Source organism: Acartia tonsa, chromosome 8, assembly GCF_053477335.1.
Source record: "Acartia tonsa isolate MP-2025a chromosome 8, ASM5347733v1, whole genome shotgun sequence".
Classification (NCBI taxonomy): Eukaryota; Metazoa; Arthropoda; class Copepoda; order Calanoida; family Acartiidae; genus Acartia; species Acartia tonsa.
In genome coordinates, this window is record NC_137267.1 from 5,830,151 (window position 1) to 5,857,988 (window position 27,838).

General features: G+C 33.6%; 1 protein-coding gene across 1 annotated transcript; it reads left to right on the plus strand.

Annotated features, from left to right (window-relative positions):
* The first annotated feature begins 1,428 nt into the window (after positions 1-1,428).
* LOC145325869 (serine/threonine-protein kinase ULK3-like) lies at positions 1,429-17,163 on the plus strand. Its single transcript, XM_080168840.1, has 16 exons — positions 1,429-1,557; positions 2,062-2,111; positions 2,602-2,703; positions 3,060-3,130; positions 4,019-4,102; positions 4,301-4,401; positions 4,817-4,899; positions 5,710-5,808; positions 7,311-7,418; positions 7,937-8,002; positions 8,809-8,925; positions 9,815-9,964; positions 10,461-10,538; positions 10,751-10,821; positions 15,911-16,004; positions 16,392-17,163. Exons 1-16 carry the CDS (start codon positions 1,485-1,487, stop codon positions 16,443-16,445), a joined length of 1,401 nt encoding a protein of 466 aa, XP_080024966.1. The 5' UTR covers positions 1,429-1,484; the 3' UTR covers positions 16,446-17,163.
* Positions 17,164-27,838: the final 10,675 nt, after the last annotated feature.

The window sequence follows — 27,838 nt, forward strand, 5'->3', positions numbered from 1 at the left end:
TCCAGAAGGGCCAAAATAGCCCATGTATAGGAGAAAAATTTAATTTTATACTGCATTTTTTCGCATTTGCGGAAAAAAATAACCATTTGTGCATAACAAGACTCGTATTACGCTCCTTGCTGGTTACAGCGAAAATTGCATTAAAAATTTTACTCTCAAGCATTCATGGATTATAATAGAAGTAAATAATCTGGAAATGACTTTTAAAAATACTGCAAGCTTAATTCGAAACAAATAGGTTGATTTTTTATTTAAATTCTAGTATCTATTGGGATATTCGAAGGTATATGAAAACCATACAACGACTTTTTTTTATTAAAATAAAACAGCCTAAAACCATCCATTGACCTATAAGAAGCCGGGTTCAGCAGTTAGCAGTCAGCAGATCGATTCAAAGGCCCGTATTATAAGCTTAAAATAAAACGCTAGTTTCTCCTAATATGAATTTGAGGGCAAAATTTATTTTCATTGAAATAATTTTTATCATTTGTTTTTGATAGTTTTATTAGTTATCAATAAGATCAAATGATGTGCCGCTTACAATTAAAATAAACAACATAAATACGGTCTAGAAAAACCCTCATTAGCCAGCCAGTCCGTTACACTAATTCTCTGATTCGTCAATTATTTTTGATGGCCAATAAGACGGGGAGCAAATGACCAATCCACGTTCCTCTGTGCCCTCTCACACCAATAGAAGAGCGTATACGGGATTTTGGCCTGAAATGCGTGTAGATGCAGCAAGCAATTAGGTTTCGAACTTGATGCGGATATCGGAACAGTGGGTAGAGTTTCAGCAGAGGTGGGTTTTTAAGAAAATAAAAAATATCTGCTACTTAGATCAATCTTCTCTTACTATAACAGATAGGTAGTATAGATGAAATACAGATAAATACTTCCCTTTTTTCAATGACCTTTTTCGTCTACTTTCAAATTATTTTCTACTACTTAGCATTGTTGATATTTGCGTCGCCATATTGGTTGATTTTCAATGACCCAATTGAGAGTTGAGTTGGCACAAGGACACTGCGATATGGGGAGAAACAGTTACTTAACCCTTTCTCCCTCTAGTGTAATTAACATTTAAGGGGGTTGGCAAGCAACCCACTAACATTTAAGTAAAGACATACATATCGTCGACAGGATTCCAAAAAAATACTTTTAAAAACTCACATCTTCATTGTTGCCTCTGATTGGTCCAAACAAATCACGTGACCTTACAAAACAATAAATACGACAAAAGCTAAAATGCGCAAAACGCGGCATTCATTTAAATCCCCCTTTGTGATGATTGGAAGAAACCCAACCCTAAATATTGACATTTTTAGGGCTTTTATATTATTTTTTGTTTTGTTTTCCTCCCAAGATCTTTGAATTAGTTCTTTGTTATTTGATCTTAAAAATATATTTACTTCATTGTTTTTTTTCAGGCAAAATGTAAACGTTTTGTTAAAATTTCTTTGATTGAAATTTTTGAATAAAAAATGGATGGAAGTTTGGAAAATTATACCATAGTAGAAAGACTAGGCGAAGGCACCTCTGGAAAAGTTCTGAAAGGTAAGGTTGTTAATACTAACAATTCATATCCTTATAAACGTCATTCTTGTTATCTCTAATTTTATTTTGTCATAATTCGGCTTTTTTAAATGTAAAAATTAATTATATTTAAATAGAGTTTCTATAGAAATGACTCAATATTTTGCTAATACTTATGCCAAAAATTTAGACTTAGTAGTTATATTTTTACTTCATCAAAACGGTTTTCAGTCATTTTTAATTCAAATACAATCTTGAGATTTAGTATGTAATCTGCTATAGGGTAGGGTTAAGGCCAAAAGCAGCACGTAAATAAAACTATCCCCTATAATATAAAGTATTTAATTAGAGCTCTCATCAAAGATCTATACCTAACATTTTACATAAATTTACAAAACCAATATTTAAACGCTCATAAAATTATCGTTTTTACATACATACGTACCTAGCTACTCGGTCTTCAAGATAGACTTGAACTAAATTATGATATTTATTCATTTTCTATCTTATCTGTTATTTATTTAGGAAAATGTAAAGAAGGAGGAAAGAATGTAGCCATAAAGTTCATTTCTAAACAGGAATATTAAAAGTTCAATTAATCAGTGATTATTTCCCACATATTCTTATTAAGTTTTTAGTGGTATAATTAAAGTCAATCGTATAGCTAGAACAAAGTATATGCTTAAGAATAGATGTATTCTGTATAGTTACTGTCAGGTCTTAAGGAATTCCAAATATATATCAGATAATCAACACTTTTATTGCATGTCCTTTGAGAGGAAGTCCTTAAAAAGCATTGCAAAGTACCTAGTGAGCTGCGTTTGTTTTATGCCAAAGTTTTTAACCCTTCTTCTTTTAAATGGATATCCGTACATAACAGTAACAAAATGTTTGTGAGTATTTCTGTCTGTACCAAGGGTACGTTTTGTTAACCACTGGACAAATATGGTACTCCTTTACAGTGAAGCTACTCGTTCTAAAGTAAAGATACACTAGACACAACTGAAAGTAGAAAACAAATTTTTGAATATTGTTAAAATTTAAAGTAATAACTTTAAATATTGCCAGTCATTGTCATCTGCAGCGAAGGATAATCTGATAAATGAAATTACAGCCCTGAAAAAACTGAAACACAGATTCATAGTTCAGATGCTGGATTTTTCTTATACAGGGATAAATGCTTTCAATTTTTAATCTTTTTTGTGTATTTTACACTTATATGATAAAACTGGGTCGAGATAATATAATTTTCAATGATTACTAATCTCATTGCTGGTTATTTAAAATAGATTAGGTACCTATCATCAATGTATTATAATTTTTAATAAATATATGGGATTAATAACTATTGAGAACTATCTATTGAGTATTCTATGTAGTATGTATATCTATATGATATTCAATTTTTTGAGCCTAGCGGTTTTTTTCTATCTTGTGTAGGTACCTATTTCTTTTGTTTTTATCAAAGTTGTCATACATAAGAGATAAATAAACAAAACAAAAACCCAATGCATTTTAAATAAACAGAAACACACGTATACATTGTAATGGAATTTGCAAATGCCGGTGACTTGTCTACTTTTATAAAGAAAAGGTAAACCCCAGTATATGTACACTAGCGGCTTCGCCCCTTAGCCTCTAGGGGCTTTGTCTCAAGAGATATAATTACATCTTTTATTACCTGGAGATCCCCCACTCCACCACTATTTCAAATAATTTTAAAAAATTGTTTTTGGGGGAGTTGGGGGTGTCCCCCCCCCAAGAAAATAGCCTAAAACCACCACAGGATCAGTAGGTATATTCCCTGAAGAGTAGAATCCGATCGGTTCAGTGGTTACCGAGATCTTAAGGGACAGACGGACAGACAGACGGACGGACAGACATTATTCTACTTTGTATTATAGATATGTGCTATCTGTAACGCGTCAAACTAGAGACGTTAAACAATATTTTATGTTGCTATGTCTCTACTGCCTCATATAAATTGTTAAAGGCAATAAATAAACAGGCGTTTTTTTCACACTTGACAGCTAGAATTCTAAGACAATCGCGTATTAAGATAAGACTCTAGGGGGCTAGACCTCTTCTCCACGCACCTTGAAACATACTCCGCTTATGATTGCCATGTAAAGCGTCCATTCACCCATCAGAGAACCAACTCTCTGAGATGCCTGACCTTTGTCTAAGAAGTCCCAACTGTGCATGATAACAATTTGCGCCTGTTTTGGGCCAGGGCATTCCCCCTACTCTAACTATTTACGTCGCGCATCTGACATAGTAGCAGTGGGAACCATTTTTAACGTCTTTAGTTATAACGCGATGTCGGACCGAGATTCGAACCTATCATCTTTCCGACGACGAGCGGATGCACTACATGTTGAGCCACGGTCGCGGGTTAAGACAATCGCGTAATACTAACCAATACTTTTTGTTTAATATTATTTTGCTTTAGATTAATAAATATACTATCCTATATTTTTAGAAAGAAGTTGCCAGAAAATCTTGCAAGAATATTTTGTCAACAACTCTGCGCAGCTTTGCTTTTCATGAGGTCACATAATATAAGGTACGTTTCAAGTAGCGAAACTATTCTATATAACTGTGAAATCGAAATATAGTAACCTGGAAACTTACAATATTAAGTTAAGAAATATGAAACGGAGTTTTTCGCAACAAAAAAGACGCGTAGCTATAAGTAGCCTACTTATAGATTCACTGAGAAATATTCACATAGTTTTTATTCAAATTTTTATTCGTTTTTTAGCCATATGGATCTTAAACCCAGCAATTTACTACTCCACCGAGCATCGCCCCACCTTAATCCAGTTCTGAAAGTGGCTGACTTTGGCTTTGCCCATAACATGGGTAAGTTACAAGTACGACAATAGCTTCAACGTTCTCTATTAAATATAAATTTTAGTAGCAAAGCTAGGTACTCTTATAAGTCTAAATCTGTCAATCATCGAATATTCGTAATCTACACTAAAGGGAAAACGTGATTTACAAGGCTGCTACTATTTAAGATAGTAGGCTGATTTCTTTTGGTTGAAGATTTCCTGTATTATTCCGCATCCAATACATAATTCACCCAGTCCGTATATAATTCAAAATGTCATAGATAGTTCATGTAGTTCACTGATTCACTTCTTAAGTATATTGTCATCCTTGTAAATCTATTATTGACTATTATTTGTAAATGTTGAAAATTAATACGTTTTGTCTTAATAATCATTCACTGATCAATAATGACCTCTTTTACCATAGAATGATTTTTATTTAGAAGAATCTGATGACCTGGGTCTACGAGGTTCCCCCCTGTACATGGCACCAGAAATATTCAGAAAGAAATCCTATTCACCCAAGGCTGGTACATATTTAGTAACTAAACACAGGCTGTGCTCAATAAGTTAAAAATTCGGGAATAAATACTACTACAGCATATAAAACTAAATGATAAAATGTATTTTTTTTTTTAAATTCACCTTTAAATAACTTACTTAAAATTAAAAAAATTATTTCAACCCCTTGAAATATCGCCTTACATTTTTTAGCATTATTTTATTAGTAGAATTTTATCATACTCCAGGGGTCTTAGGTCCAAACTCTTAGAAATTATGGCTAATCAATCAATCAATATATTTGTTTGTTAGCCGTATACAAATCTTTGACTGAATTAAATCAGTTTTGATCCATCCATATAAGAAATCGAACTACAGCAAGAGTCTTTGTCTATAGAAAAGAATTTTCGATGTGCTGAGTTTTAATTTCCAAATGTGTACGCAGTTTCCGCGGTGTTTCCTCACCATATCTCAATATTTACTACTAGCTAAAAAAGCTTTAAACTTCCCCAAATTTTTTTTTTTTTAATTTAAGTTTGAATGAATAAATCGTTTATATGTATATGGAAGTTGAAGCTTTTTTAGCTAGTAGTAAATATTGAGATAGGATGAGGAAACACCGCGGAAAATGCGTATACATTTGGTAATTAAAATTCAGCACATCGATTTTTCGGGTTGATAGATTTTCTGCAAAAAAATATACTCAATTAAGACAAACTAAATTGTTTTTGCCATGCAATGTAGGTAACCAATGATTAACTTAGAATGTTTGAAAATGACTGACAGAAAAGAAAAAGCAAAATAGTTTTCTTCCTGTAATATAATGCATTTTCAGGTTGATCTCTGGTCCGTTGGTGTAATTTTGTACGAGGCCGTGTTTGGCAGCGCCCCTTTTTCTAGTCAATCATTGGACGAGCTTATTCTGAAAATTAAGGTAATGTTAAAGATTACTTACCCCCAGGGAGGTGGCGGGCATAGAATTGTAAATTATACCCTAAGTTTTTATGATTAGAACTTCAATGATTTTAATAAATCTCGATGGTTTGGTTCACCCTTTTCAACCAATATCTTATTTAGCAGAAGGTTTTATTTTGTTTATTATCATTTATCAATGTGGATTCATATTCATCGTTCGTTGTCATATCCCTGCTTAAACAATAAAAGGGAGGAGGTGGTTGTGACACTTTTAAAAACCAAAAACTAAAAGTCAAAGGAACTCAACTAAAAGAAAGAGTTACAGCCAGGGTTTCGGATCCGGATCCGGATCCGGATCCGCAAGGATCCGCATATTTTGAGTCCAAGGATCCGGATCCGGATCCGCAAAAAAAATGCGGATCCGGATCCGGATCCTTAGACTCCAAAAAATGCGGAAAAAATGGAAAAATCTACCTAAATTTATATAAAATCTCAGACATTCTCTTGATGAGAGCCAATCTTTAAGGTTTAGGTTCAGACTTGAAAATTAAAAGTATTTTTGACTTCGAATTGAAGAATAAATTTTTTTGAAAAATTTGGTGATTTTATTTTTATTGTCAAAGATCCGGATCCGGATCCGGATCCGGATCCGCACTGACCAAATTTTGAGGATCCGGATCCGGATCCGCATAAAATCAATGCGGATCCGAAACCCTGGTTACAGCACTGAAATTTGGTATTGCAGTTGCTTTAAAGAGGTACAATGTGGAACTGTGAAGAAACGGCATTGGAACCGCAGCTATCGCCGATTTGTTTTTTTGGCGGGAAACGGCAATAGCGGCGGTTTCAACAACTTTTTTTTCACAATTCCACATTGTACCTCTTTAAAGTGACCATCATTCTAAATTTCAGTGTTGTAACTCTTTTGTAGGTTGATTTCCTGTAGTTTTGGTTTCAAAAAGTGTCACAGCCGCCCCATCCCTTTATCTCACTGTTTTAACTTATTGGTTTGTAGATTCTTCTCGAGTACTGGATAATTCAAATCTATATCCTTATACTATATAAAGTAACAGGATGTTTGTATGTGTGTCTGTGTGTGTATCTGTGTGTGTATCTGTGTGTCTGTACCGAAGGATCTCGCTAACCGCTGAACCGATTGGGTTCTCCTTAACAGGGTAGATTCTCATATGTCCCGGGAAGGTTTTTAACTATTTTGGGGGAGGGTACCACCACCCTCCCAAAAGAAATCACAATAAAATAAAAAATATTAAATATTTCCGCCGCATAGTGTCGCTAGCATAGTCGCCCTACGTAGTCGCGCTGCGTAGACGCATGAATTTAACAATAATGATTAGATATTTAAAATAAAAAAAAACATTTAAAGGCCACTAGAGGCCTCTAGGGGCGTAGCCGCTAGTTATAGATATTGAAATGAAAAAAAAACATTTTGTACCTAGTTAGGTACATTTAAAAAATGCACGAAAATATTGTAAAAATACATACATGAACCCAACTTTTTAGGAAGAAACGCCAATATTAATTCCACGAGATAGAAAACTATCCAAAGAATGCAGAAAATTTTTATCTTCCTGCCTACAACGTGATCCGGACCAGAGAATTAATTTCGAGGTACATTTTTATTTTCCTTTGTGTGTGTGTGTGTGTGTGTGTGTGTATAGGCATAGTTTCTTAGTGTTTGGACTAGACACTTTTGTACAACCATTAGGGCCAGCTAAAGCTTCACGTTCAAGTACATTATGACTTGACTTGCTGTCTCATGAGCGCTACTCTTTTTTACCGCACCCTCGCCGAAACTAAATAATGAGATTGAAACATATTTCTCGTATTCATTCAAATCCGGTGGATAGGAACCGGTTCTCATCCATACGAAAAAACTATGTCTAGCATCGTATTATATCCAGCTTTCTACGAATATAAAAATGTACAATCATAAGATAAAAACCAGTTTTTTTAGCCGGTGCCTTCGGCACCTCGGGGCTAAAGAAACTAGTTTTAATATTAAAATTGTACATTCTTTATCCGCGGAAAGCCGTTTATAATACGATGTAAAAAGTTTGAATCTCTGTGCACGCCTCTGGTTTTGGCACCCTTTGTTTGTTTGCATAATGAGACAACATTTTTTTTAGGAACTAAATGAACACCCATTCCTAGATTTGGAAGATAGTATACCCACAGAAAATACACAAACTAGGGTATGTGTCTGTTAAAACAAGGATGACAACATCCATAAAAGCGAAGCTATTGGATTAAAGACATGCCCCACTTGTAATATTGTATCTCGTTGTCTTATAGGAATCATTATATAAAATCAGATGAATAGGATAATTACATAAAAGAGTTGTAAAAAAGTTAAAAATAAGCATGTTTATAATTGATATATTTTCCTAAATCGTACCTAATTGTGAGAGGAATCATTATACAAAGTTTTAAATCGATAGGATAATTCTAACATGTCTGAATTAGCGAAAATACGTAACAAATACACTTATTTTTATCATTTTTTTGGTACGTTAAATACCTAATGCAATTCATAACAGCATAATTTTTTGGCCATTTTGGAGCTCTTAAAATGCGTTTGCACATCAAATTTCTTTAGCATAATATAAAATGGAGCTTTGCTTGAAACAATAGTTAGATTTTACTTCTATTTCTTTATTCGTACCTTTAGAGAATAAAAGTTCAAGATAGATCTATTTTTCATTTTGAGACCAAAAGAATATGTACCTATAAATTGAAGAATAGTTATTTATCGCATCGTATTAAAAACAGCTTTCCGCGGATATAAAAATGTACAATTTAATTAGGTAGGTATGATATTAAAAGTATTTTTGTTGGCCTAAAGTTGTCCAAGTTGCGGGCTAATGAAATTAGTTTTAAAATCATTAGGTATTGTACATTTTTAGATTCGTAGAAAACTGGATATAATACGATACTATACAGTATGGCTTAGAGCGGACATTAATCGGTTTTGAAGCCATATTAGAAAAAATATTTTTAGATGCTTGAATACGAGTCAATGGGAGAATTGTGCGAGAAATCTGGAAATAAAGAAGCTGTGATAGAGAATAACCAACTCGCCTTGAAGCTTGCCACCACACTATACTATTATGGACAGGTAAAGGGGCGTCGCAGCTCAGTGAGAGTTTGAGTTCTAGTCTCCATGTGGCATCTCGAATTTCTCAGTTGAATACATTCACGCAACTTTCCCTGGTTGTGTAAGAAAAGGGATTATTGAGTAAGTTTGGATACTCAATAGTCACGTACATAATATCAGTACTACCCTTATCCCAAGCTCCTCTGCGGTGAGCGTCATTCATTACGGTGACTTAATTTGGGACACCTGCCATACTCGGCGAGGGTGAGGTAGTAATGAGTAGCGTGGAGTTTGATAGCCCTAGTGGCTATACAAAAGTGTCTCAGCCTACTCCATGACTACTTAGGTCTAAACCCAAAGAAACTATGGCTAATCAATCAATCAATTATGGACAGGTATTGTTATTGCCAAGATGGGACAGTTGTCATAGCAATCTAACTTTTGCTTCTGCTGAGGGTATTGGAAGCTCGAATAGGAAATATATTTTCAGGTTCCAGCTCAGGGCCAAAATAAAGCTAATCTAAAAAGTATAGAACAAACAAATAATCTTATTAGTAATTTTCTCCTGTGCCTATCGACTGTTGTATGGGCATTTCCCCTTAACTTATCTTTCTAAAGTTTTTCCGGATCATGTAAAGAAAACGAAGTAGCGGGTTTCGTCGTATTAAGTAGATCATTATAGGTTATTTTAGGTTAGGTAAATGTTTATGATTGTCCCGCAGGGTTAGGATATATAGGCCCCGCAGGATTTAGAGCCCCACGCAGGGGCAAAAATAGGAGAAAAGCTACTGTGAAAATACGACTAAACCTGCTACTTCGTCTCCTTTTATGATCCGTTTTTTTGTTTTGTAGAATAAACCTTGGAGAATAAAATGAAGACATTTTAAGTATTCTGTTTTTATTTCAATAGGACGACGAGGAAAGAAGAAAATACAAAGGCTTCCTGGTAAAATATAGAAACAAGTTGAACGAGCAAACAGAACGATATAACAGTGTGACGAGTAAGGTGCTCGGAGATTCATCACAACAACAATATTTAGAGCTTAGACAACTTAGCAAGGCAAGTAAGATTACCCGAATAGAATGTACTAGCCTAGGCCTGTAGATTTGGAAGATGTTTGTGATATGTAGGTTTAGTCCTTGGCCCTTAACTTCCATCCTTGAAAATATTAAATGTTTATTGATTGAAAGATAATCATGCTTTACCCTTTACCTACTATAATTCATTCGCCGTTTAGTCAATTGCACAAGCTAATTAGCAGAAAATCAGATATATGTTCATTCATGGTGAAATGTTTCAGGAATTAATTTATTTTCCAAAAAGTTTAAACTTAAAAACCTGCTATCGACCAAACAACCAGCAACATTTACCGTTGACTGAAGCAGGTCCGATTAAGTTATATTTTGATGCTTACATTGCAGTCACTGTCTATTATATGTTCAAAAAGCTTGTCATGTATAAGAATATATACGTCCTTGTTTCTTTTCACTTCAAAAGTAATAGGTATTATTCTTTTTTTATGAATGCAATATCATGATATGTTATTTTCATTTAGGGTACTCCAGGTTTAGCGGATGGCCTAGAAATTCTATCAACAGCCAGAAATTATCTGCTGGAAGGCGATATTCAACAGGCATCAAAGTTTTAAACATAAAATAAAGCGCGTCAATTATGTACCTAGGTAGTTATTGACAGAAAATTACCTAGTTAAAACTTTAAAGTTCGTTAAAAAACAGAGTCTAGTCTCCTAAATGATTTAAGCCAAGCCAAAAAAAACCTCGTTGAATAGACAATACGATTTATATTAAAGTTTAATTTTTTATAAAACTTCGATTTGTTATAAAGGCTGTGGATAAATACACCGCTGGTATCAGTGTTCTTATGCCTTTACTACAGAATGAACCTAAAGGACGAAGGTAAATTTAATAAGAAGGGGGGGGGGGGGGGGAGTTTTGACACATTTGCGTAAACCTGGTATATAGGCTTTATCTTTAGAGTGAGAGGATAGGTTATTAGGGATAAAATCATTCTTATATGGTGAATTTTCCCAAGTTTTAAGATTTTTTGAATAGGCCTCCAGGTTCCGGAGCTCCAGGACTCCAGCTTATGAAACAAAATATGCATGTTTTTTCTTCAAATATGTGAATAACATTCAAAAAGATGCATATTTTGTTTTATAAGTTGACCTCTAACTCTTAAAAGAAATTTTTTTACATTTTTACCTGTACAGAGACCACCTGGATTAAAAATTTTAAAATTTTAACAAAACAAAAATCTATTTTTTGCATTTGTTGAGTCAAATGCATTTTTACATTTATTGAAAAATGTCAAAATATGATACACACGCTTATTTGTCAATTCCTTATTTTGGGTGCAGCTAAGATAAAAGATATATACTTAGAAGGGGATAATTTATCTCAAGAATGATTCTTCAAATTTATTTCAAAAGTAAATAATATTTTTTGTTGCTAATAATTCACCCTTAATACATATGCATTAACAAACAATCAACAAGAATTAACAAGGATGACAACATCCTTAAAAGCGAAGCACTGAAACGGTAGGACAAACGGACATTAACACTTACATAGTGTCAGAACTGAATAATCAGAATATAAATGTATAAGAGTCGAAGCAAAATTGTAAGTAAATTTGTTGAAAAACTGCTTAATACAAGATAATGTATATGGACTCACTTACATTTTTAGAACTTGATTGTAGAGTTGCTTCGCTTATAACATTATACTTTGTTGTCCCAGGAATCAACATACCAAAAATCAGATCAATCGGATGATTAGATCACATAAAAACTTGTTGTGAAAAAAGTAAAAAAATCAACATGTTTAAAATGGACGTACGGACATTCTTGTAATGACTATAGAGTTGCTACGCTTTCTAAATCGTACCTAACTACTATAGGAATCACTATGCAAAGTTTAAAATCGATAGGAAAATTCTAACATGCCTAAACTAACGTAAAAAAGCTATCCGTTTGTGACGGACGGACGGACGGACGGACCGACCCTAATTATAGAAAAGCTTCGCTTTTACAATTATGATTCTTATATTTTCCTACTGTTTGTGTAAACGGTAAAGTCTTTAGTATTTTTAAGTAAGCAACACACTAACATTTAATTATAAAGTTCTAAAATTGAGACATCTTGTTATTTTGTTTAAGGAAAATAATCTGTCCTCTATTTTTTTATCACGTGACAAAGGTGAATTGTGTGTAAAATATTTTAGATGTCAATGCAATTCGTCTACAGAATGTTAACTGTATCTAAAAGCGTTTTAATCAGTTTGTAACTTGTTAGATTTTAAAGGAAAGAGTTTTAAATGGCTAGGTAAACAAATCTACAAGTTAGAGTATCAGTCTGTAGGGCCTATGTCACGCACTTCTTACGTGACCATAATAAATGCAAAATATTTGCATAAAAAAGTACCTACCTACTTAATATTAAGAAAATAAGAAAAATAAATCTAACAAAAAAAATGTTAACTATGGCAGGGGCGTCCAAGCTTTTTTTTTTGGGGGGGTGGGGTAAATTTTTTTAAAGGGGGGTAAATTTTAAATGGGGGGGTAATCACCACTTTACCCCCCCCCCTCCCCTTGGACGTCCTTGACCTTTGGGTATTTATCTATGTCAGGTTGTTAAAGAGATGAACAATATCCGATAAATTGATGTACAATATAATACATCCCCAAAAGTGATATATACAAAATTACCACTTCTGTAGATTACAATTAGTGGTTGAAATGTTTGGACAATCAAGTTAATGAACCGACCAATTAAAGTCTCCAAAGTTGGAAAGCCAATGAATAAGAAAACTTTATCATAAAACTTTGTGAACTAGTGTAATAAACAATCCAATGTCTCCTCCCTCCCTGGTTTTTAATTCTGTAATAATCAGAATTCATGGATATTTGTATTCTTGTCAAATACCTAAGAATGTACACGGTGTTTAAAAAAAAACTGCGTTTTCCGGTTTTGGGAAACTACCAGAAGTAGTATAAAAGGTGATTTTTAATATCTCTCAAAACAATGCCACTTTTTAGAGCCCAAAGAATTTAAAAAGTGTGTGTGTTACTGTATTCGCGTAGAATTTTATGGTATAAAGTTGAATTAAGATCTCCTCTTTACTTGAAAACAACATAATATCATGCACAACAAAATATTCTAATAAATACATTTAAAATACATGTTATGAAAACAAAAATCAATTATCTTATTGCTTGAATTTTGATTCTTAGTATTAAAAATGTTCATGTCCGTACCTCATCCCTCCCTCTATAATCTCTTAATTTTGATTGACAGGTCATAACAGATTAACTCATAAAACTTAGTTAATCTAAGAAAACGCATTTTTAGCAACAATTTAAACCAACATAACTTGCTCATTTATTAAGATATTGAAATGAAATAAAAAGTGACTAGTTTTATTTATTAATACGCACAATATTAAAGGAGATCTTTTATGAAAAATGACTTTGCCATAGAGAAATAGAAGAAACTAAATTCTGAATAATCTAAAAAACTCTTTGCATGAGGCCAAAAAAAGAAAATATGTAAAAAATCTCAAATGGGGACCAAAATGTTACAAAATAAATAAGTTAATTGAATCTAATAGTTATCACAGTTTTAGCATGAGGCATTTTTACCCTTCATGTACTTATCAGTACAGCCACATTTTTAGAGATATCAAAAAACACCTTAAGTAAATGTAATGCACATTTGTACAGAGAATATGGACATATAATTATTTTTTTCATATTCCTTCTGGTTGTTTCCCAAAACCGGAAAACGCAGTTTTTTTTTAAACACCGTGTATGTAGGTAACTATACTAAGAAAAGAATACACTAGAAATAGTTTCTGTGTCATTGTCACTCAAGGATATAGGATAAACATTCCTGAAACAATTAGGTATACAACAATGTAAAATAATTTTGAATTTGAACAGATTTCATAGATAAAAATTAAAGTTTTGAATGATATTTTTCTAGTGAAATATAAGTTTGTTTCCTTTAAACAAAATAAACCAAAATCTAAAAAAAACATTATGGCCTCTCTAGGTATGCTTTACCATTTCAACCATTCCTCAACTTTAATCAAATTATTTTCTAAGCTCTAATATTTTAATTGACATACTTATTACTTACTGTTTTTATGAAACTTCACCTATTTATTTTTGTGGTAAAGGTAAATTAGTTTTCTTTCAATGATAAATCCTCGTCCTGAGTTACTATAGCGACATTTTGTCTAACAATGAGGTCAGAAAGATTTTGTTAACTCAGAAATCAAGTATGTCAATACCGGGGATAAGGGATAGGAAACCTGGCCATAAATTAGGTCTCGGCCTGGTTTTGAAAGGGATCATGCAACTTTTACCATTTGCCTAATTTAATGACCTTACTGGCGGACGGCTCATATTGGCTACCGCTCTAAACCAATAGTGTTCTGTGATTTGGGCTTGTTTTGTATCAACCAATCACCAATTGGCGGCACCAATTGGTGATTGGTTGATACAAAACAAGCCCAAATCACAGATGGCGGAAATTTTAAAAGCAGACAATTCTAGAAAAAATAATTATTTCGTCTGCTACGAAAAAATAAATATAAATGGTGTTAGATCACATTAGTTTAATTATTAAATCTGCTTAGAGTTAGACATTAAAAAAGGGCCATATAGAAAAAACAAAAATAACGGGATTATTTTTCTGGAAAGGAGGTAGCTACGAATTTTCATTTGGTAGTTTATAAATTAGATGTTGTATTTTGAATTTTAAAAATTTAGTACGGAATTGATACAACACCTTAACCCTATTTTTTGTACAATACAACACAGTACAGATATATCATTACATTATAGTATCCAAAGAACTTGATAGAATGTTACCCAAGTGCATATTTATTTATTTATTTTGAATTTTAATTAGCAATGAAATTTTCAAATAAAATTTTTACTCATTAATAAAAATGCAAATAATACAAAATAAAATCTGTCTGAGGGAAACCCAACAATAGCTTTCTGACAGTTCAAATTACCAAAGTAAAAGATAAAAAATTTTGGGAGAGAAAAAACTTCATTTTAACAAAAGCCATTAATATATAGGTTTATAAAAAGTTATGTTTTTTACTTTAAACTAGCTACCTGAATTTGATTCTATACTTTATCTACACACACACACACACAGCTTTTTCATTAGCGTTTAGGACGAACCACTGCGTCATCCCAAAACTGGTTTATTAGGCCTAGGCTTGAAATAAGCCTGAAATAATATTTTCCTACGTTTCCCATCCCTTATCCCTGGTCAATACAATTTGAATCTTAGTGCATTTAAGAATTTTCACGAATTACACTTTGATTTTGAATGATGCAACCATTATAAGGGTTAGGTAACAACTTTTGTACCTTTTTAAAAAACAAATTTCGGTGCTTTGTTCCTTGCTGGAAGGAACTTGGTCCTTATCAATCAGCAGAGATTTTGACATTTAACCAGGGGTAGCTATTGTAACAATCAATTAAAAAAATCACGAAACCTTTTAAAGTATGTTGAAGTATATTTTGATTTCTTTTGCAAGTGAAGAGGGGTGGGTAAGAAGGGGAGGAAAATAAGGGGTTTGTGGGGAAAGTTTCCTTTAGAATTGTTTGTCAGAATATCATTCCCTTGTCCCTGCATTTAACAAAAAAATGCTAGGTTTTGTTATTTCATGTAAGGAGAAAAATAGCTTACGCAATATTGCGTAAAATTGTGAGCAAGCTTCCAGTCAAATGAACTTATTAAGTCTAACTGTTCTTAATGTTGACCTAACGCATAGTATAATTTAACGCATATTTAAAACCAGTTTGACCTAAGAAGCGCATTGGACGGGAAATTTACAACTTTACGAAATTTTGCGAGGGGTACTATATTCCCTTTTAGCATGAAAAAAAGTTAGCACGCTACCAATTCTTTTGATTCACTTTGTCTGATCTTTATAATCATTTTAATAATTTAATTTTAGGAGGGAGTTGTTGCATGTAGTGATAACATCCGCCCTGGACCAAGCTGAAACTTTGAAGAATAGCATAGAAGCAGAATCAGAAACAATGCAAAAGGTAAAAAAAATCTTAGCTACTATTTTGGAGATTTTTAAACAAGGATGACAACTACATCCATTAGTAGCAATATACGCAAATTTTAAACAGACTGACAGGCATTGATTCAATGCAATATGGTTAGTGTATTATTCACAAAAATTTCATCGCACTATCTTCAGTAAAGACTGAGAAATTTATTATTTCGATAACACGTTTTATAGGAACAGAAATATTTAAAAACAGATTTGCTACTACAATGATTTATTCAATTGCTCGTTCACGAAATATTTGAACAGGATGACCATATTATAGTTTAGGTTAGGTTAGATGAGAATTATTTAGGTGTCCCACAGGGGCTAGTGCTCAATTCTTTGCTTGATCTTAATTGTCTCTCTTTGTTTTCAGAGTGGTTCAGGTTCCTCTGGGGAAAAGGAAAAAGCTAGTTGTAGTCTCCAGTGAAAATGACAAATTAAAAGATTATATACCTGCCTACCTTAAAAGGTGCTTAGTTGTGTAAGGTGAAATTCAACAATTTTAAAAATGAAAAATGAGCAAATTTTAAAGATAAAATCCACGATGAACTGTGATAGGAACTGAAGCTTATGAATGTACACAAATTTTATTTTAAATGAATATAAAAGTTTTATAGATAAATAAAATAAGATCATATTTTAGTTTTATCAATGCTATGAAATACCAAATCAATGTAAGATTGAAATAGTATTTTATTAAAATCTTTAATTTTTTGGTTATAAGTGATTTTATGTATTTATTCGTATTCTGTGATATTTGTCTACTTTTCTAGTTATATAACTAACTAATCAGTAAAAATCCTCTAAAAATATTTCTTCATCTTTTCTCTTCTGCTATTCAATGTTAACTAATTATTTATAAAAAAAATCGGATCATGAAAAGAAAACGAAGTAGCGGGTTTCGTCCTATTTCAACATAAGCTTTTTTTCTAGTCCATGTGAGCAGCTCTAACCCTTGCGTGGCAATCATTAACATTTACCTAATCTTAAATAATATATCAAAAGCTACTGTGAAAATACGACAAATTCCTCTACTTTCCATGATCCAAAATTTGCCTTACATTTAAAAGAACTATATTCCATTAGTGAAAGAGTTGAAATGGTCTTCTTTAAATTCATCTACTTAATATTATTTAAATTTCAGATATTAAAGATGCTCAAAATGAGTGATATTACATGAAATTACAAAAAAATAACATCAACATAATTAAGAAAAGAATCATCACACAAAGAAAAAAAAGCAATCCAACGCACATTATACAGGAAAGGATTTCATATAATTTTTATGATTATTTTATGTTACTTTAGAGGCATGAAGAATTAGATGGGGAATGGATAAAACCCCCCTATTGGTGACAACCAGCAACCAGCCTTGAATAGTTTCTGTATCCCCCCCCCTCGAGATGTTAAGAAAAGGGGGATGTGAAAAAATTCTGTTTGACCTTTTTTCATTTGAAGGGGGTTTGGATATCTGAGGTGGATCCTTAAAAAAAAAAATTTTATAATCGCTTAGTGGGGCAAAATTATTTTCGTGAAAAATCCTCCAAAATCACATAAAAAATCTACAAAAATTAAATAAAATCTTATGTTCATTGTTCATAACCCTTCTATGATTTTGTTTAATTTTTGTAGATTTTAAATGTGGTTTTGGTAGATTTTTCACGAAAACAAATTTGCCCCTATAAGCGATTAGTGGGGCAATTTTTTTTTAAGAATCCACCTCTGTTCACGTCGCTTAATTAGTTATTATATTTTTTGCTTCAACACTAACAGTTTTCCTTCAACTTCCAAACCCCTTGAATCTATTTTAACCCTTTTACTATTTGAATATTTAGCGTAGTTGTTCTATTTTAAGATTATGTCCATCCATACGGAAAAGATATTTTTTTAATTGCTGCACTTTCAACCGAATTAAATAGAGTACCTAGTGCATATATTATAACTTGGATCATTCAACAGATTTTCTTGTTCTCTTATAAAGGGAAACAGGCAGCGGGCTAAATAACAAATCCCCCTTCCAGCCCAATTACCACATCCCTTCCCCCCGACTAGACAAACTGGCCATTATTTCACAAGTTCCAATTTTAGCAAGCTAAATTGACGACAATTTTTCCCCTGTCATAATATCACCGTATATTCAACATCTATTGGTCTTTCTATTCCTATTTTGTAATCGTTCTTTTCTTGAAAGTAACTTGAATTTTATTGCTGCGCTGCATATGAACATATTTGTTTTATGTTTGTTGATAATATGCATTTGCGTAGGAATAACTTCCTACGTGAATTTGTTCTTTTTACTTTTTTTTTGATTATTTTAATTTTTTACGAAGATTTTAGTAAGAACTAATTTGATGTAATATTTTTACATAGATTTAAAAACAAGGATAAAAATTCTTGTAAGTAGTGCATATATCTGTTTGTCGTATAATTCTAGCCATTTGGTACACTAAAGATGATTTTAAAATTTATTTCTGGTTTTGGTTGTTTTAGAAAGGGAGATGGACTTACCCAGTACTGATATTTCGTAAAAGTTATATAGTTTACGTTTGATTCTTTCTTTAAAGCTAAAGATTTATATCTACTAATACTCTTTTTGAAATTTATTGTCCCTTTTCCAATTTCAAATATGTCAATCTAAATAATATTATGACTAATACATGCTATAATACGTAGTATCATATGATATTGTCTGTAAACATTGATATGGTGTAATCAGCATGTATTTCAATATTTATTGACATACTCATAAAAAACGTAGTTTTTGTATGAAATTTGAACCTTGCAATTTTACAATATTTGCGTATTTTCTACAGTTTATGAAAATAGACCCATTTGAATATTTAAATTCGTCATTTTTAAAAGCGAAGCTTTTTTTTATACATTTTAGCATTTACACTTCCAAAATCTAGAATCTTAGCTTTTATTATTGGTTTTTGGCTATTTTGCTAGGAATTGATATGTGTAGGTTGGACTTTAAAGGTAAAAAAAGCCACAGGAACCCGAATCCCAAAAAAATATTTATCTAACTAACAAGGATGACAACATCCATAAAAGCGAAGCACTGAAACGGTAGGACAAACGAACATTAACACTTGTATAGTGTCAGAATTGAATAATCATAATATAAATGTATAAGAGTCAAAGCAAAATTGTAAGTAAATTTGTTGAAAAACTGCTTGATACAGGATAATGTTTATGGACATACTTACATTTTTAGGACTTTATTATAGAGTTGCTTCGCTTATGATATTATTTGTTGTCCCAGGAATCAATATACCAAAAATCAGATCAAACAGATAACTAGATTACATAAAAATTTGTTTTTAAAAAAGTAGAAAAATCAACATGTTTAAAATGGACGTACGGACATTCTGGTAATGGTTATAGAGTTGCTACGCTTTCTAAATCGTACCTAACTACTACAGGAATCACCATGCAAAGTTTTAAATCGATAGGACAATTCTAACATGCTATAACATGCTAATAAAAGCCATCTATCTCGGACGGACGGACGGATTGACCGAACCTAATTATAGAAAAGCTTTGCTTTTAAAAATTATAGAAAAGCTTTGCTTTTAAAAATTATAGAAAAGCTTCGCTTTTAAAAATGTAAAAGTAGGAAAGGGCAAGGAGAGATGTGACCTTGGGCTGTCTATTACACTGGTTCCCAAAGTTTTATAATAGCATGTTCTTATTCGATGGCTCAACAACTATCATAAATTTTGATTAGTTTATTAATTTGAGTGTTCAAACGTTTCAAACATTAATTGTAATCTACAGAAGGGGTGATTTTGTTATCATTAGGGATGTACAGCAATTTATTGGCCATTGTGTTATCCCTTTAGATTCCTGAGGAAAGGGGGTGGTTGAAAGTTTCAAGATCTCGAGTGGAAGAAACCACCTAAGTTTACTAGTAGCAAGCAACTACGTTTGCATATTTAAATTGAATATAAGGGGGGGGGGGGGTTTAATGCAACCATCTCGTAATCAATGTATAAATGGCACTTAGAATTCAAATTTCGATCTGAAATTATGCAAAAGTAATCCTTGGTAGGTCTATTTTCCCTAAATCGAACAAAAAGTTGGAAAAATAACGGCTAACAGCTAGCGGCTCAGCAGTTTAGCCATTTTTTGGGCTATTTTCAATGCAAATCATCACGAAACCTATTTCCACATAATACTATTTTCTGCTCCAAAAAGTTTTCAAACGGTTCTAGCCGGTAGTTGCTGGTACTAGAAATCTGAAAATGTTGTTTATGTATCATTTCACATGATTTAAAGCAAAAATATGTTTCAAAAAGTTGATTCCTACGTAATTTATGACAGATTTGCCCTAAAAATAGCCAAAATACGGCTAAACGGCTGAGCCGTTAGCCGTTACTTTTTTTTTTAACTTTTTTGTTCGATTTAGGGAAAATAGATCTACCAAGGATTACTCATGCAGAATTTTAGATCGAAATTCGAATTCTAAGTGCCATTTATACATTGATTACGAGATGGTTGCATTAAACCCCCCCCCCCCCCCCCTTACACTTAAAAATCAGCAAACGAACATTAAAAATTTGCTTAAGCTTGAGCATTGACATGCATTATTATCAAAGAGAAGTTGAATAAGTCGAACTCTGTTATCTCAAATTGTTATAATATCATTATCCAATGACGATAAACAAAAGTATCCCTTCTGTAGATTAAAATTACTAGTTGAAAAGTATAGACACTTTGACATAAATTGTAACCAACCAGTGAAATTTCAAAAAAGTACCCAAAGTTTTTTTTTATTCAAGGTGGTTATATAACTTTGGGTACCCGTGTAATTATACTTTTCATTGTCCTTTCCCTCCCTTGGTCAAGCCTGATTTTAACTTGCAGTAGTTTTATCCCGAATTATCTTATATATTATGTGAGAAATATGTTGTAAATACAGTGCTTACTTTTGGCCATAATCGTCTGTTTAAAGCATAGGTGTTATGTCTGTAAATATACACCTATGCTTTCATGACTAAACAAGAAAGTTAAAACAAACAATTAATGTTTATATGTTTGTTTTAAAACACGTCTTTTGTGCTAATATATTAGTTTTAGTATTTAAAGATGCAAAAGAATAATTGAAATTATTTTAAACCAATAGAAAGGATACATGAAAAGCAAAATATAATCTTTGCTGACATCTGACTGTCAGATATATTTCAGTAAGTTGATATTTAAATTAATCAAAATCTATAAATACATCAAAACTATTAATATTTTGCACTTTCCTTTAACACCCCAACACAACCTCATCCCTACTTTTTATTTTTGAAAAGTGTAGTCTTAAAACTTGTAGGCGGACTTTATCCCTGCAGGGTCCTGTCTTTGTGGGGGTATTAACCTTTGCTGAACCTAACCTTATTGTCATAAAAAATACCACCTTTTTTAAAAGTTTGCTTCTAATTTAAATGCTATATTTTAACTAAAACTAATATTTTAACTAAAAATGAATCTTACTATTAAAACTTATAGTTATTTCCACACACAAAGTGACAAATGTTAGCATATTGATTACATAACACTTTTGCATTTCCTGGATCAAATAACATTTGTATATGTATGTATAGGCCAAGCTTTTACATATTTTAGGTTTGTCTGTATGTCCATAACGTATATCTCTGATCTAATGAAAGCAATATTTGAAGATTTGTATCATTAAAGTATATTCTTGAAAGCGTATCAACTCCATAAGCATTAGCATAAAGACTATACCTACGTATTACTTTCATTTTTTCATTTTCGACTCGGCAATTCCTATTGCAATAAGGCACGATGTTATAATAGAATATCTTTAATTAAACTTAATACACCTATATAAAGAAAAATACAGTTGAAGCCTTCTTTGTTAAACTTTTGGTTCCTTTTGTGCACGAAAAATTCTCATTAGATTATCAAATCTTAATATCATCTAATTAAAATAATCTCAAAGATATGACAAAACGAGTTTTTTTTTGTTCTGACGTTTTTGGTTTAGAAAATGGCAAGATTTGATAATGAGATGAGAAATTTTAATTTACACACTCCCTTTAATGTGCTTCTAATATCTGGAATCTTTGAATATTTTTATATTTTAATGGCTGTGATCTCTAATAATGTTTTGACTCTTGTTGTTGACTTATTGTCAAAAAACGATCAGACGTGTCTTTTCTTTTTTATCTTTTATACTTCATTTAAATACAAGTAAGATTATCTTAGGATTTTTAATGTGTTTTTAAAAGTAGAAACGTTTCTAAAATAAGATATTATTCGAGTTCTCATCATTATAGAAAATTGTATTAATACTTATATTTACTTTTTTCTTAAACAGGTTCTTTATATCAAACTCCTTTAAATTTTGCTACTTAATTGGTTATGCACTAAGAACCGTTGAAGATTTAAATTGTGTTGCCTTGCAATTATGAATAGGTTCAATAAATTGGGATTAAACAATGTATATATATTAGGGTTGGCAATCCGTCTAATTTTTGGACTGGATTCGGATTCCGTCAAAAAATTTAACGGATTCTCCTCGGATTCCGGATTCTTATTTTTTTGGCGGATTCCGGATTCTAGCAATATTTTAAGAGAGGCTTTAAAAAAAACAAATTAAGGGACTAAAAAATTACACCAGGTACTTGGAAGGATCTAAAGCTGCGTTTTTCATATTTTCTGATCTCTCCACTTGGTGTTGTAGATGGGGAGAGATGGTGGGGGGGGGGGGGAGTGGTGATCTTTGCCTCCAAAGAGGGGGAGTTGAAAGAAAAAACTCAAGACGCCAATTTTAGCCTAACAATTAAGAATCCGAATCCGCTATAAAAACGGATTCCGGATTCCAAATTGGCCAAAAATTTGGCGGATTCTGGATTTGGATTGCTAAGTAACTAAAAATAATGTGCAGTGCACCAAATTTTGATCATACTGAAATATTTATACACTTGCGGCTTCTAGGGGCACTTGAGGAGGGGGGAGTTGAATTTCAAATCAACATATTTTTAAAAGCGAAGCTTTTCTATAATTATGGTCGGTCGTCCGTCCGTCCGTCACAGAGAGTTAGCTTTTTTCGTTAATTTAAACAGGTTAGAATTGTCCTATCGATTCCAAACTTTGCATGACGATTCCTGTATTAGTTAGGTACAATTTAAAAAGCGTAGCAACTCTATAATCAATACCAGAATGTCCGTACGTCCATTTGAAACATGTCGATTTTAAACTTTTTTGACAACAAATTTTTGTATGTTAAAATTATCCGATTCTTTTGATTTTTTGAAAACTGATTCCTATTACAACAAGGTACAATGTTATAAGCAAAGCATCTCTATAAACAAGTCCCAAAAATGTAAGTATGTCCTTAAACAGTATCATCTATTTATGCAGTTTTGCAACAAATTTACTAACAATATTGTATTTACTGATGCATTAATATTCTGCTAATTTAGTTCTGACAATCTACAAGTGTTCATGTTTCTCTTAAACCATTTGATCAATAATGATGATTTCTTAAACTTAAGCTTTTATGCTTATTAACTGACTTTTAGTTTAGAAGTTACCCTCCTGCCGCCAACCCCTAGCCCTCCGGGGCTCAAATTAACCCTAAAAATGAACCTAACCTTAATTTTGTCAGAAACCATTTGATCATTAGAGATGATTTCTTAAACCTAAGCTTTTATGCTAATAAACTGACTTTTAATTTAGAAGTCACCCCCCAGCCGCCAACCCCTAGCCCTCCGGGGCTCAAATTAACCCTAAAATTGAACCTAACCTTAAGGGGGGGGTTTTTAATGCAACCATCTCGTAATCAGTGAGCAAATGGCACTTAGAATTCGAATTTCGATCTGAAATTTTGCATGAGTAATCCTTGATAGGTCTATTTTCCCTAAATCGAACAAAAAGTTGGAAAAGTAACGGCTGGCGGCTGGCAGCTCAGCCGTTTGGCCGTTTATTTGCCTATTTTTAGGGCAAATTCATCATTAATTACGCAGGAATCAACTTTTTAAAACATATTTCTGGTTTAATTCATGTTAAATGATAACAATAACCATTTTTTAAAATTTTTAGTACCAGCTGCTAAACGGCTAGAACCGGCTGAAAACGGCTGGGAGCCGCCAAGAGTATAATAGGTAGATAGGGCTTGTGACATGTCTAGGGGTAGGTTTCTATGGGTGATGAGCTCAAAAATGCTACTAAAAATAGTGACGGCCAATCCATATGGCAGCTGGGTAACAGCTGCAGCTGAGCTGCGAGCGGCCAAGAGTAGAATGAGTAGATAGGGCTTGTGACGTGTCTAGGGGTAGGTTTTTATAGGTGCTGAGCTCAAAAATGCTAACAAAAATAGTGGAGGCCCATCCACATGGCAGCTGGGTAATGGACGCAGCTCAGCTGGGTAACGGCCGCAGCTCAGACGAGATAGGCCAAGAGTAGAATGAGTACATGAGGCATGTGACGTGTCCAGGATTAGGTTTTTATGGGTGCTGAACTCAAAAATGCTTCTAAAAATAGTTTCGGCCGATCCCTATGGCAGTTAAGTAATAGCTAATGCTCAGCTGCGAGCGGCTAAGAGTAGAATGATTAGATAGGGCTTGTGATGTGTCTAGAGGTAGGTTTTTAAGGGTGCTGAGCTCAAAAATGGTACCAAAAATAGTGGCAGCCCATCCATATGGCAGCTGGGTAACGGCCGAAGCTCAGCTGGTAGAGGCCAAGAGTAGAATGAGTACATAGGGCATGTGACATGTCTAGGGGTAGGTTTTCATGGGTGCTGAGCTCAAAAATGCTACAAAAAATAGTGGCGACCCATCCGTATGGCAGCTGAGTAACAGCTGCAGCTCAGCTGCGAGTGGTCAAGAGTAGAATGAGTAGATAAGGCTTGTGATGTGTCTAGGGGTAGGTTTTCATGGGTGCTGAGCTCAAAAATGGTATAAAAAATAGTGGCGACCCATCCACATTGCAGCTGGGTAACAGCTGCAGCTCAGCTGCGCGCCAACAAGAGTATAATGAGTAGATAGAGCTTGTGAGGTGTCTCGGGGTAGGTTTTTATGGGTGTTGAGCTCAAATATGCTACTAAAAATAGTGGCGACCAATCCACATATGGCAGCTGAGTAACAGCTACAGCTCAGCTAGGAGCGGCCAAGAGTAGAATGAGTAGATAGGGCTTGTGATGTGTCTTAGGGTAGGTTTTTATGAGTGCTGAGCTCAAAATGCTATCAAAAATAGTGGTGACCCATCCATGTGGCAGCTGGGTAACGGCGGCAGCTCAGCTGGGAGCGGCCGAAAGTAGAATGAGTACATAGGGCTTGTGACGTGTCATAAGCCCTATCTACTCATTCTACTCTTGGCCTCTCACAGCTGAGCTTCGGCCGTTACCCAGCTGCCATATGGATGGGCTGCCACTATTTTTGGTACCATTTTTGAGCTCAGCACCCATAAAAACCTGCCTCTAGACACATCACAAGCCCTATCTAATCATTCTACTCTTAGCCGCTCGCAGCTGAGCAGCAGCTATTACTTAACTGCCATAGGGATTGGCCGAAACTATTTTTAGAAGCATTTTTGAGTTCAGCACCCATAAAAACCTAACCCTGGACATGTCACATGCCCTATGTACTCATTCTACTCTTGGCCTCTCCCAGCTGAGCTGCCGCCGTTACCCAGCTGCCACATGGATGGGCCGCCACAATTTTTGGTAGCATTTTTGAGCTCAGCACCCATAAAAACCTACCCGTAGACACGTCACAAGCCCTATCTACTCATTCAACTCTTGGCCGCTCGCAGCTGAGCTGCAGCTGTTACCCAGCTGCCATATGGATTGGCCGTCACTATTTTTAGTAGTATTTTTGAGCTCAGCACCCATAAAAACCTACCCCTAGACATGTCACAAGCCCTATCTACTCTTTATACTCTTGGCCGCTCCCAGCCGTTTTCAGCCGGTTCTAGCCGTTTAGCAGCTGGTACTAGAAATTTAAAAAATGGTTATTGCTATCATTTAATATGAATTAAACCAAAACTATGTTTTAAAAAGTTGATTCCTACGTAAATAATGATGAATTTGCCCTAAAAATAGGCCAAAAACGGCTAAACGGCTGAGCTGCAGCCGCCAGCCGTTACTTTTCCAACTTTTTGTTCGATTTAGGGAAAATAGACCTACCAAGGATTACCCATGCAAAATTTCAGCTCGAAATTCGAATTCTAAGTGCCATTTGCTCACTGATTACGAGATGGTTGCATTAAAAACCCCCCCCTTTTCTCAGAAACCATTAGATCAATAGGTAGAGATGATTTCTTAAACTTAAGCTTTTATTCTTATTATCAAACTTTTAGATTAGAAGTCACCCCCTGCTGCCAACCCCTAGTCCTCTGGGGCTCAAAAACCCTAGAAATGAACCTAACCTTAATTATCTCAGAAACCATTGATTCAATAGAGGTGGTTTCCTAAACTTAAGTTTATATGCTTATAACATAAACTGACATTTAGTTTAGAAGCTACCTCCTTGTCACCAACCCCTAGCCCTCTGGGGCTCAATTAACCCCAAAAATGAACCTAACCTTAATTTTCTCAGAAACCATTGGATCAATAGAGATGATTTCTTAAACTTAAGTTTATATGTTTATATAATGAATTTTAGTTCAGAAGTTACCCCTTGCCCTAACAGCCCTCTGGAGCTCATATTAACCCCGAAAATTAACCTAACTTTAATTATCTCATAAACCATTTGATTAATAGAGATGATTTCTTAAACTTAAGTTTAAATGCTTATAAACTGACTTTTAGTTTAGAAGTTACCCCTTGCCCCCAACCCATAGCCCTCTGGGGCTCAAATTAACCCCAAAAATGAACCTAACCTTAATTTTCTCAGAAACCATTGCATCAATAGAGATTTCTTAAACTTAAGCTTTTATGCTTAATCTTATAAACTAACTTTTAGTTTAGAAGTCACCCCCCTGTCAACAACCCCTAGCCCTCCGGGACTGAAAAAAAACACTAGAAATGAACCTAATCTTGATTATCTCAGAAACCATTTGATCAATAGAGATGATTTTTAAAATTAAGCCATTATGCGTGTAAACTTTTTTTTAGTTTAGAAGTCACCCATTTGCCGCCAATCCCTAGCCCTCTGGGGCTCAAAAAACCCTAAAAATGAACCTAACCTTAATTTTCTCAGAAACCATTTCTTGATCAATAGAGATGATTTCTAGGAATTAGACTTTAATGGTTTAGGAGTCACCCCCCTGCCCCAAACCCTTAGCTCCCCATGGCTCAAAAGCCCCCTAAAAATAGCCTAACCTTCATAGAAACAATTTGATCAATAGTGCAGATTTATTTGACTATAGCTTCTATTGTTGTAAAATAAATATTAAATAACGGATGACAACGTCCAGAGAAGCTTTTAAATGATAAGAAAGGATCAACAAAAAATGACATTAAGTTAAAAGTCAGCATATTTTAAATGGACATTTGGACTTTTTGTTAATGATTATAAAGTAGCTACACTTTGAAAATCGTACCTAAATGCTATAGAAATCAGCATGCAAAGTTTAAAATCAATGGGACAATTATAATATGTCAAAACTAAAGAAAAAAAGGCTAACCCTCACAGACCATGTCTGCATATTTTAAAAAATTTACTAGAAATTTGAGTTTAAGTAGATACATTTTTTAGGGGGGTTTTGAGCCCAGGGGGGCTCTGGGGTCGGCGTCCTATGAACTAAAAGTTAGTTTATAACCATATATCTGCCAAACAAAAAAATAGTTTATACACATAAAAGCTTTAGTCCAAAATATCTGAACTTTTTATAATGTGGTAACTTAAAATATAAAAGTTA

Coding starts and splice junctions, on each gene's coding strand:
- LOC145325869 (XM_080168840.1), top strand. CDS start 1,485: ATGGATGGAAGTTTGGAAAATTATACCATAGTAGAAAGACTAGGCGAA. Junction 8,926..9,814: donor CACTATACTATTATGGACAG/GTAAAGGGGCGT, acceptor TTATTTCAATAG/GACGACGAGGAAAGAAGAAA. Junction 16,005..16,391: donor AATCAGAAACAATGCAAAAG/GTAAAAAAAATC, acceptor CTTTGTTTTCAG/AGTGGTTCAGGTTCCTCTGG.